This window comes from Cariama cristata, unplaced genomic scaffold, assembly GCF_000690535.1.
Source record: "Cariama cristata isolate BGI_N322 unplaced genomic scaffold, ASM69053v1 scaffold10239, whole genome shotgun sequence".
NCBI classification, from domain to species: Eukaryota; Metazoa; Chordata; class Aves; order Cariamiformes; family Cariamidae; genus Cariama; species Cariama cristata.
In genome coordinates, this window is record NW_009637391.1 from 1 (window position 1) to 10,564 (window position 10,564).

Consider the following 10,564-nt stretch of genomic DNA (forward strand, 5'->3'; position numbering starts at 1 on the left):
CCGGCGGGGCTGCGGTCTATGGTGCCTGCTTTGGTGTAGTGGGATAGAACCTGCGTTTAGGTTTTTTTTTTCTTATTTACCTTTCTTAGGTGGTTATTACTGTGGTACGCGACAGCAGTAGTATTGTGCCAAGATGTCAATAGACTGAATAATCACAGCGAGGGAGTTTTCAGCAATGTTTATTGTTGTAATTCTGAGACGTTAAGGCAAAAGGATAGAAAGAGAAACCCGCAAGCTCGGTCCTGGGTGTTTATGCTGGTTTGTCCTGTTCATCTTTGCTTTTTACACCATTGAACAGATTTGAGAGAGCTTGCTGGAATGAATCAGGCTCCCAGAAGAATTTTCCTTGGTTGTACTGTTGGTTGCTTCAGTTTTCCCTGTCTTTCTTTCTGGATTTTACCGTACATGTTGCCACAATGTTCTGGAGTGGGTTATACCTAGGAGAGGTGATCTTAGGACAGTGAAACTTCTCACAAAATATGTAACCAACTTTTATTATTGCAGCAAATCCATCTGCAGTTGGTACAATTCTGTTAGCCGTTGTGTACACACACAGTACAGCCAGCAAGGCACCTGTGGAAACCAAGCTCAGAAGAAAGCATTTGCTGTGTAGTAGGTTTGGACTTGAAATACGCCACTTCCCTCAAATGGTCTTTTGTCACCAGACAATTTGAACTCAGTAAAACTGGGTCACGTGAAGAGCAAGGAGGAGAGAGGAGAAAATAAGCCATGCTGCTTGTTTCTCCTTAGAGCATTGTAGATGATTTGCATAATAGAAACTTATAGAAATCTTTCTTGCTTTGCCCTTAAACTTGCTGCTGATATTTGAACCCAGAATATTTTTCTCTACTGTGTGCTAGAATACTCCAACTGTAGTCTTGCAATTGCAGTTCCAGGCACAATGCTAATACACTACCTCTGGATTTGGTATTCTGGTCTCTGTTGCTGTATGGCGTGTTTCCCTTCTTACAACATGAAGGATACTGCAAGCCTATTTAATACAGGAAGGAGAACAGACTTTCTCGCTGTTGCTAGCTTTTCACAGTTGCTCACTGCTTGCAACATCCCAGACTTTCTCGCTGTTGCTAGCTTTTCACGGTTGCTCACTGCTTGCAACATCCCAGACTGTAATGGACTGATCCAGCGACCCCATTTACAAGTACTTGTTAACTTTTGAGGCGCAAGCACAGAAAATCCTTTCCGGAGAGAAGACTGATCCAGCGAGGCCATTTACAAGTACTTGTTAACTTTTGAGACGCAAGCACAGAAAATCCTTTCCGGAGAGATATGGACTGAAAATGGATGGTTAGGATTAGATTGTTATGCTGGTAAATACAGGTTGAAGTGAAGATTAAGCCTTAGAGTATTCAGTGGTTATTAAATGCTTAAGAAAAGAGGTAATACATAAAGATTTTTGCAAGAGTGATCCTGGAAGGAGGGTGAGAGGTATCACAAAATAAAGCCCCTAGCTTGTGAAGCACTCTATAACTGTGCAGGGAAGAGAGCCTGGTATGACTGTACAAAAGCCCATTATTCCACCTATGGAAAGGAGTAGGTCAGACACATCCGTGGTCTATTGTCAGGTGAAGGAGTAACAGCATTGATCCAACCTCCTCCATCATTTTTTTGTTTTTCCCCTGATGGATTCTTCTGAGCTGGCCCAATTTACCTCTTCTGTTGCTATTGTTAACTTGTGAAGTCTTATTCTCTTCGCTGATTTGTGTCTCTAGCTTACACCAGCTAAATGAGCAGTACTAAGCTGTAGATAAATAACTCCTATGACTTTAGAGTCGGAGTGGTGTTAACAGCACTCATTCACTTAGGCAGTGTCAACACCTTGATAGCGTATCTAGATGTAAGGATGCTTTAAAATCAGACCTAGATACTGAGAATAGCTTGCTGCCTGTCAGTTTGAAGAGCTATGTTCAGGATTTGGATGTTCTCTTTGGGAGCTGGGAATCTTGTCAGCTGGATCCTCCCTGACAGCTCAGGGCAGTAATCGACTACGGACACTGTCTTACCACGGTAGTACCTTATAATAGCACATCTCCGGTTCCTCCTGACAGAACTCCAAGTCCCAGAGACACTGCAGGGAGTCTTCAGATCCACTGAGTGCCTGCTGCTCTCCGTGGCTGCTTTCCAAACAGGAGATCTGGCTTCTGTGACCTTCCAAAGGAAACACTTGGGCCTGAGGGCAGTCATAAAGGAATAAGTCCACACTAGTCATGCCATGTCCTTATGCATATGATTTAATTCCTCTATTTCTTTAATATATTATATTTCTGACTCTTCATAAAGAGAATTTCACCCAATCTTTGTTACCCCCTTAAGCACAATAGTTAAATAAGGCCAGGCTAATGGGAAGTTCCACATGCTGGCCCCTGTTGAAGGATACTTGGCATGTGGGAGAGCAGCCATTACCGACACCTTCCCAAGGAATGGGTGCTATTGAACCTGCAGCAAGAATGGACTCATCTTCTGACTCCATCACAAAGCAAACCCTTCCAGGAAGCTTCTTTAGCGGACTGTTTCCATCAAAAGAGTTCTGCACAAAAATAAGGCAAGAGTAGGACATGAAGCTAGGAGAGCTGAGCTGCCTCTCTCATGAAGGAAAGAGGATAGATTAGCAGTGAAATTTAGTTTGGCTGCATGGTATTGGGCAAAGCTATAAAGTGCAGCAGGATAGAAAGTGTTATGCTTGTCCATTTGGAAATTAGGATACAGAAGTCTGAGGAGGATGCTCTATTCAGAATGGAGAAGGAAGGCCTGTTGGTTATCAGATCTGTTGACTGGCTTAGTAAACCTCTGGGCATTATAAGAAAATACAAGAAATGTTGTAAGGAAGTTGAACAGGTAGGTGTATACCATGGATCGAGATCCCCCGCTAAATCCCACTGTCATCTTCCCTTACTTCTGCATCAGAACACTGGACGTTGGTGTTTCTTCCCATAGCCGTGATAGCTGACATTTGGATTTCAGCTCGCCAGTGTTGCTGTTCCCCAGACTCAGCATTTCTCCTTCAGACACAGTCATAGTCACCAGCCTTGGGCTGAAGACTGCAGAACACATCCATGCATCTGACGCCTCTCCAGAAATCTGGAAGATGCGTTCTGCTGTCTCTAGGTGCCAAGCTTTGACCTAGTAAAGAGGTAGCAAAAGATATAGGAGTGGCAAGGACTGAGGTAGCTGTTCTGCCTACAACCTTTGTGATTGTGGCTATAACTTCGAAAGTTCTTGTTCTTTCAGCATTAAAGACTGGCCATACCCCTGTATCTGAAGAAGAATATACAGCTGTGTGCCCCTCATCCACATGATGGTGATGTGAGGGCTGTTCTTTGATATGCTTATCCTGGATAACAAACCTTGCTCTGCCAGACATCAAATTCCAAATGCGCGGACTGTGATCCATGGCAGCTGGAACAGCACAGGTTCCTTTTCCAAACGCTTTCACGCATCTCACCTCAGCTATGAAATAACACGAGGATTCACAAAATGAGGGATTCTCGGTGCTTTCAGCAATTGGGAGAATGCTGGCAGGTGGGAGGTGTCTGTGTGCCTACAGCTCAAGGATTGCCAAGCTGTCAGAGCTCTTTTCAGACATGAAAAGAGCTTTCCAACCATAAAAAGTGGAGAAGGCTCACTGGAGTGCCCAGGAAGGGCACACAGCATCTCAAAAATTCCATATTCCCGACAAGCATTGAGCCATCCTGGGAACCTGCCACCAGCAGCTGGTAATCAGAGCAAAGTGCCATCACTGTGACGCCTGCTGTGATACACAAAGAGGAGAGGCTGTTCTTGATACCACAGACAGAAAAGAGACATTTTTGAGGTCGTTAATATGCTGTATTTCCCCAACTGGAACCCCCTATACTGTCTGAACCCCATAGTCTGTGCCAAGAGGAAGATAAGGTTCCCTCAGACATATCTAGGTCAGTGTGTGCTTTTGTTGTCCTGACGACAAAATGACCCACTTTATCCTCATTTGTTGAAGCGATTGTGAGTGGGACTGGTGCATGACTGAGCACAAAGGCAAATGCACCTTTATCCTGCCTTTCTCTAAGCTCACAGGCAGAACTGTATTTCTACAGAAATAATGTTCTCTCATCCTGCCTTTCCCTAAGCTCACAGGCAAAACTGTATTTCTACAGAAATAATGTTCTCTCCTTCTTGGTTTATTTATTATGTTTCTTGGATCTGGTTCATAACAGATGGATGATTACATACATTCGTGGGCTGTATCTGTCCCCAGGGCTAATCCTACCTTTGAGGAATCCAGTGAGCATTGTGTGTAGGGTGGCTGGAGAAATCTGCGCAGCGGAGTGAGAACAGGATAGAGGCAGACACTGCACCAGCCTAGACACTGCTGGCACAGCTTCCCAATTACCTCTGGGTAAGAAGGCACGAAAAAAAAGAAGCGTGGCAGACACTTCTGTGTATATTACACTCACTCCTAAGAGGGCAGAGTCAAAAAAGCGTTTTAGAACATGACTCTGGTGGGCCTGTGAGAGCTACCGTAGTTGTATTTTATGTGATGTACAGTATGGAGTGAACTGAGCTGGCCTTATCTGGCCAGGCACTTGAATGATGTAAGGAAGGCTACAGTGTAAAACAAGGGCAAATGTAATGGTGTGGCAGGATTTTTCCCCTGAGTGGGGAGTGGGTATTCTGAGGAGAAGACAGAGGAGCAGCACTGTGTACCCTTTCCTCTAGTTAGCTTTAAAGCTGCAAGGGAATCCAGATAGCTAACAGGTGCTTCTGCAAGACGTGGGGAACAGGCACTTTGGTTGTGGCGAACTGCTCTAATCCAAGAGACAAAATGTCTGCTGGCAAAGAGGAAAGCTCAGCGTCCCTTACAGAGGCCCTGCCAGAATGAGGCATTTATAAATCTTTCGATGGATCCCAGAGCAGAGAATTTTGTTGCTGCTTTTAATTCCTCAGAAAAGTCCTCTTACTTGGAAAGCAAAATTCCAGTTCTTTCCTCTGGTAAACATTTGTGTCACACTCTGTCACTCTGACGTAGCTGTTACCGTCAGGGCTGTGTATACTGCTGACCGATGGCTTCAGAAGGAGAAGTGTGTCCTGCACAAGGCATAGTTCTGGACAGCTAATGCATTCAGTACACATGGCAAAGTCGTCAACAGCACTCTGTTCCAGAGGCAGATCCAGTTCATATTCCCTGCAGAAAGAAGTACTATTAGAGCAGAGAACATCAGCCCTGAGAATGCACAGTTACTCTGAAAAGACTGAGATAAAAAAATGCTTTTTTGGGGAAGGAGGGGATAGACGGATTAAGAGCCACTGGCAGTGGAACTAGGACTCATTTGCTGAGAAAGTGGAGGGCTTTCATTGTCACAGTTTCTTCTTTAGCCTTTTAAATGCTTTATGTATTATTTTTAAAATTTGTTAGATTTTTTTAGTATGTTTTCTTTTCAGCATTTGGAGGACCTAGATAATTTCTTTCAGCTAATAAAGGAGTGTGGTGATAATTCTCGGATAACAGTTCGTAAAAGTTAGCTAATTTCTCTTTTTCAAGCTTCCTTCTCACAGCAGTTACTGATGCTCTGCGGAATGGTTGTGATTCTTAGCCGTGGCTGCAGGCATGAAGCATGCCTCTGCAGAGCGCTGTATACCCCCTCTTGCCCAGTCCTTACTCAGCAGATCCTGTTTTAGCTCCTCAATTTGTTCAGCATTAAGTAAATGAAATGGCAATTCACTCAACTTCCTCAGATTTGCAAGAGTATCAGAGAACCAGAGTGGCTGCGGGGCTCCCTAGGAGTAATCACAACAGTGGATTTGAGAGGTGGCTTGTGAATTAATCTGTTTGCTTTCACAACTTCAGTGCTAGATGCTATCTCATGGTACGCCAGACAGCACTTCCAGGACTTTCATTGTTTTCCAGTTAGTAGGAAATGTTTTTCATGACTCTAAATTTCTCTTGCTACAATCTAAAGGCAGGCTGCCTTTCTGCCGATGTGAATAATAAATTACTTCCTTCCTTGTTGCAGTAGCCTTTTACATATATGAAGACTGCATGACAAAGTTTGTAAAATGACTCTAGATCTCCTTGGTTGGAGATAATGGTTTTAAAATATGTCTATATCTTTGTCACTGTTGAAAATACTGAATAGTGTTATTTACTATTATTTCTATTGTCTTCTGATTTCAGACCCTGTCCAGCAGTCTGGAGACACAGAGCCCTGGTCCAAAGCTTACAGGTATGGAAATGCCTGCTGATATTCCTCACCTTCCTCTTGGCATTTGAGGTCTTGCTAAAGTGTGGCAACGTAAGAGGTTTCTTCATTCCCCAGCTCCAAGTTCTCTTGAAGAAGTCTGCCAGGAGAAACATGCCTCTTGATTTGGTCTTGTTTTGATAGATAACAATTCTGCATCATTTCAACAAATTGCCTGGGAAGGGAAAAAGTAATAGATGTACTGGGACAGGGAGTTAGAACTGTTTTTTTTTCTACAGTCTCAGCACTGACAGAGTTTAAGAATGGAGAGGAGTCTAGGCAGGGTGCCTGAAAGCCCAGGATGGGAACATCCCATACTTAGAGCCTTCTCATTCTCTGCCCTCTAAGAGTGTGTGCAAAGCAAAGAAGGGTGAAGTCATCTGCCTTCTGTTCTGCCAGGCACTCTCCCATGTCACTGAGTAGCTGTGCCCAGTGGAGAGGAGAAAGGCACAGGATAGTTTTACTTGAAGGAAGGTGGCAGTGGTGAATCTTTGAGAGAATTTCATCGTCAAGGGATAAAATGTCTTTCCATGTCTGACAGCCCATTTCTGCAAGTGAAGCGTGATATATGAAAGGAAATTATTTATCCTCCTCCTTACTGTTTACACTGATATCCATAGTGGGAGGGTGAGTGGTTTTTCTGGCAGTTCAAAAGTGCTCATCACCAAAAATCTCAATAGTTTACACGCACACATGGCGGCCTCAGCTGAGAGCTTAGAGCCTGGATAAGCCATGGAGCTCCATTTCCTTTTCCAAGTAATCCCAGAACATCTCCCTTCAAGACAATAGTTTAGGTAGGCTGCCAGGTACGAGAGGAATGTTATGCTTGCTAAATACAGGTATGAACACATTCACAGGCTCGAAGAACTGAGAGCTTTGGCTGGTTTTGGCTGTATTTAGACAGATTCCCTGTGAACAGCAGGAAATATGGGCTGTTCCGTCAGAGATACAGCAGTACACACGGTGAGGAAGCAATATAGCCAAGGACACGAGCCACGAGGACTGTGCCCTGTGACTTTTCCAGTCTCTCGCACAGATGCTTCATGGTGTCCTGGGCTGTGCTAGCAATCACTGGTTCTGAAGGTGAAGTGTAAGATGCCCATTTTCTGGCCTCGTGGAGGGCCATCTTGAAGAGCAGGGCTTGCTCACCTCTAAGGAAGGGAAATAGGCCTGTTGAGCTGGGCTTAGCCATCGTCTGTCTGATGCTAAGAGCATCTGTAGCATCTCCTCACCTTCCTCACAGGATAAGGGTCCTGCTTCAAAGTATGCTTCAGCCTCGGGCACAGCATGTTGGAGAGCTTTCAGAGTATCAAACTCTGCAGTGGAGATGGAAATGATGATGTGGACCTTTGGAGGGCAATCTGTAGGGAACCAGTGGAATCTGGAGGAGGTAATCTCTCCACAGAGTCAAGGACCACCACCAGTGTCCGTGTGCCACAGTGGGAGACAGTGAGGAGGAGTTTACTGAGGAGCAAGACTAAATCACTGCAAGCCTGTGTGGTATGGGTTGGAGGTGGTGGCAAGTCAAATGCTAAACACACTTGGAGACAAATGTCCCTCAGCAGGCTGTGAATGGCAGAATGGAGCTGGGATGTCCCCAGCAAACGAATCACGACTACACTGTCTTGCCCTAAAACAGCTTGTACCTGCTCAGATAGTTTGCACATCACAGCGGTTTTTCCACACCCTAGTGGCCCATAAATGATGAGGGTTGTGTGGGTTTTATCATTGTTCTGCCTAATACAGTGAAAAATGTTATCCAATAAATTCTGTCTCCCACAGAAAAATCTGCAGTTCTTCAGGCACAGAGCTCCTGCAGAAATCACCCTGGCGCCTCACTGATCTGTCCTCGGTATCGAAGATTCTCTAAAACCTGGTGATTAGTGACAGCAGTGAACTGTTCACAAAGTTGTTTCAGGTATTTGTTACTCTCCTTGTGCTGTGGGTTCCCAGAGTCTTTGGTGTATGCCAGTGTGTGTACTTTGAGGTGTTTGGGATAATAGATTGCAATTTTTGCTTTAAGGTTGCTGGGCAGCTGTTTTGCTTCACTGTCCGGATTGTCCTCTTTTTCTAACAGCTCACTGTTTGTCCCTTGCCCAATTTGTCTGTTGGAATCCTCAACCTCTCTGAGGAACATGAAACCCCCCAGGTTGCTCTCCTTGGTATTGAGGAGACCCTGTCCAATCTCCTCTTCAATTGCTGAAAAAAAAAAAAAAAAAGATGTGAGCATTCAGTTTCAGATCAGAACACAGGAAAAGCCATCCATCAACAATAATGTGACATCCCTTGGTCCTTCTGTATTTCACATGATGCTACCAGGTCAGCATTCCCCATGTCCTCTGAGCTAGACATGCTCCTGGAGGTGGTCAGGGAGACTGGGGAAAAAAGGAGAAACATTTCTATCTGATGTATTGCTGTTTGCTAGTCAGCACCAACCCCCCTCCTCAGGATTTGGGACATGGCAGATAGCAAGTCTCTTCCTTCCCTGCAAGGGTGCTGTAAGATTGGCTTCGGAGTGGAGAGGAACTAATGGAACAGGACTGAGGCTGGGGACTTTTGATTAGAACCGAAGGCTGGGATGGAGAAAAGTGAGATCGTGAAAAAGGTCAGCATCCAGTATCCATGCAGTCTGGAAACAGCCAGAATGAGCTCAGAGTGCAAACCCACAGTGTAGTCCTTGAGCAGTGTGCCCTTCTGGTGTGTGTAAAGGAAAGAGAGAGAAGTCAAACCTTTGTGGCTGGCTGTACTGAGATTTCTAGGTACGCACTGAGAGCCAGTCTGAGGAAGACACTGCCTGAGTGCCTACTAGTGCCATCTGCACACACAATACGGAGCTGCTCACGGAGGTGTGAGCTGCGGGGAGCTCAGCGATGGTGAGGGTGGGTGCAGTAACACTGTAGTGGGGCTCTCATGGTCCTGCCCCTCCGTTTCTGGCATCTGGTGGAAGTGTCTCAAGGGAAATCAGGCACAACTTGCGCAAATAATTAATTGGCTATTTATTTACTTGGTACTTCAATTATGCTCCCTGGGACTGCGTATTTATTCTCTTTGTTCAGCAAAACTTCCTTTCTCCCTTTATAAAACCAAAGCAACCTGTGGCACTTCTGCCAGTGTCTCAGCCTCCTCTCCCCTTCTGCAAGGCTTGAAGTTCTGGATGTGGGTTTCTCTTTGGGGTTGTCACCAAAATGCTTCAAGGAAGCTGAGGTGGGCTGGTGCCGTGGGGAGCTTTCAGTGGTTCTAACTTCTAAGGAGTGATCAGAGGGATTTGCGTAGGGCAGAAGCACAGAACAGGTAGCAGCTTGCAGTGTGACACCCTGCTCTGTCCCTGGTGGTTGCTATGGCATTTTCATTTCTGGTTCTTTGCATGGAGAATTTGTAGTTGTTCCTTAGTTACTGAGAAAACCTTCTCACTATTGAGGTATTGGGCAGGAAGCAAGCTTGGAGGAAGGGCTTCTTGCCTCATGTGTATCTCCATCTGCCTCATACCTGCTAGTTAATACACACAACCCCTGTTATCTTCTGCTCCGAAGAGACTCTGTGTTCAGGGCTGGGCTATTTGTGTGTGCCTGTCAGGGCTCCTTTTGTCTTTTAGGGACTACTAGCAGTTATTGATGTCTCAGCCCCATCAGCTAGCTGATGTGTGAAGCTGCTCAGGCAGGCTACTTACTTTTGGAAGCCACCTTACTTGTCCAGTAGACCTTTTGCGTGCATGTGGCCTGCTCTGTATTTCTCCCTTTAGCCATAGGGATTGAGTATGCACTGCAGTGCTAGCACTTACATGAAGGTGGGAGCCCCTGACAGTTGCTGATAGGCTTCAGTTTCCTCCAGAGAGAGTTGTGTGTTTCTGTGATTGGGGCCTACAAGCTCAGAAATGTTCCATCTCAAGTCAGTTACCTGCACAAAAATATTTTTTTAAGATTCTTAGACTAGTCAATACTATCGTAAAAACAGTGACATGGGAAAATTAAGTCATTCTATCACGTTTATTTTTAGATCAGTCTGAACACTAGTCGTATGCAACTTTAATTACTGGAACTCTGCAAAAGACACTGAGCTATTCAAAATCTCTTGTTAGGGATTTCTTCCGTGAAAGACATGGGGATTTGGATCATGGATGACCAAGTAAGCAACTTAGTCTTTCAGGACAAGGAACCTCAAGACTGTAGATTATTTGCTGCAACTTTTCAAGCCTATCTGTTATCATAGAAGATCCTCCATGTTTCAATAGCCCCTTTTATGCTAGAAATTCTGTGCAAATTAGTATAATTAGGACTAGTTCAACTACCCCTGAAGTATATCCAGTGAAATTTATACATGGAACTTTTTTTCCAATT

At 44.9% G+C, this 10,564-nt stretch overlaps 1 protein-coding gene across 1 annotated transcript; it reads right to left on the reverse strand.

The window, feature by feature from the left end:
* Positions 1-367: 367 nt before the first annotated feature.
* Positions 368-9,973, reverse strand: NWD1 (NACHT and WD repeat domain containing 1). Its single transcript, XM_009708309.1, is given in 17 exon segments — positions 368-573; positions 1,108-1,196; positions 2,022-2,166; positions 2,422-2,525; positions 2,912-3,138; positions 3,266-3,465; positions 3,642-3,677; positions 3,680-3,766; positions 4,953-5,176; positions 5,555-5,769; positions 6,245-6,337; positions 6,339-6,405; positions 7,193-7,379; positions 7,415-7,591; positions 7,717-7,967; positions 8,057-8,429; positions 9,898-9,973. Coding segments are annotated over 17 exon segments (2,757 nt in total).
* Between the last annotated feature and the right edge of the window lie 591 nt (positions 9,974-10,564).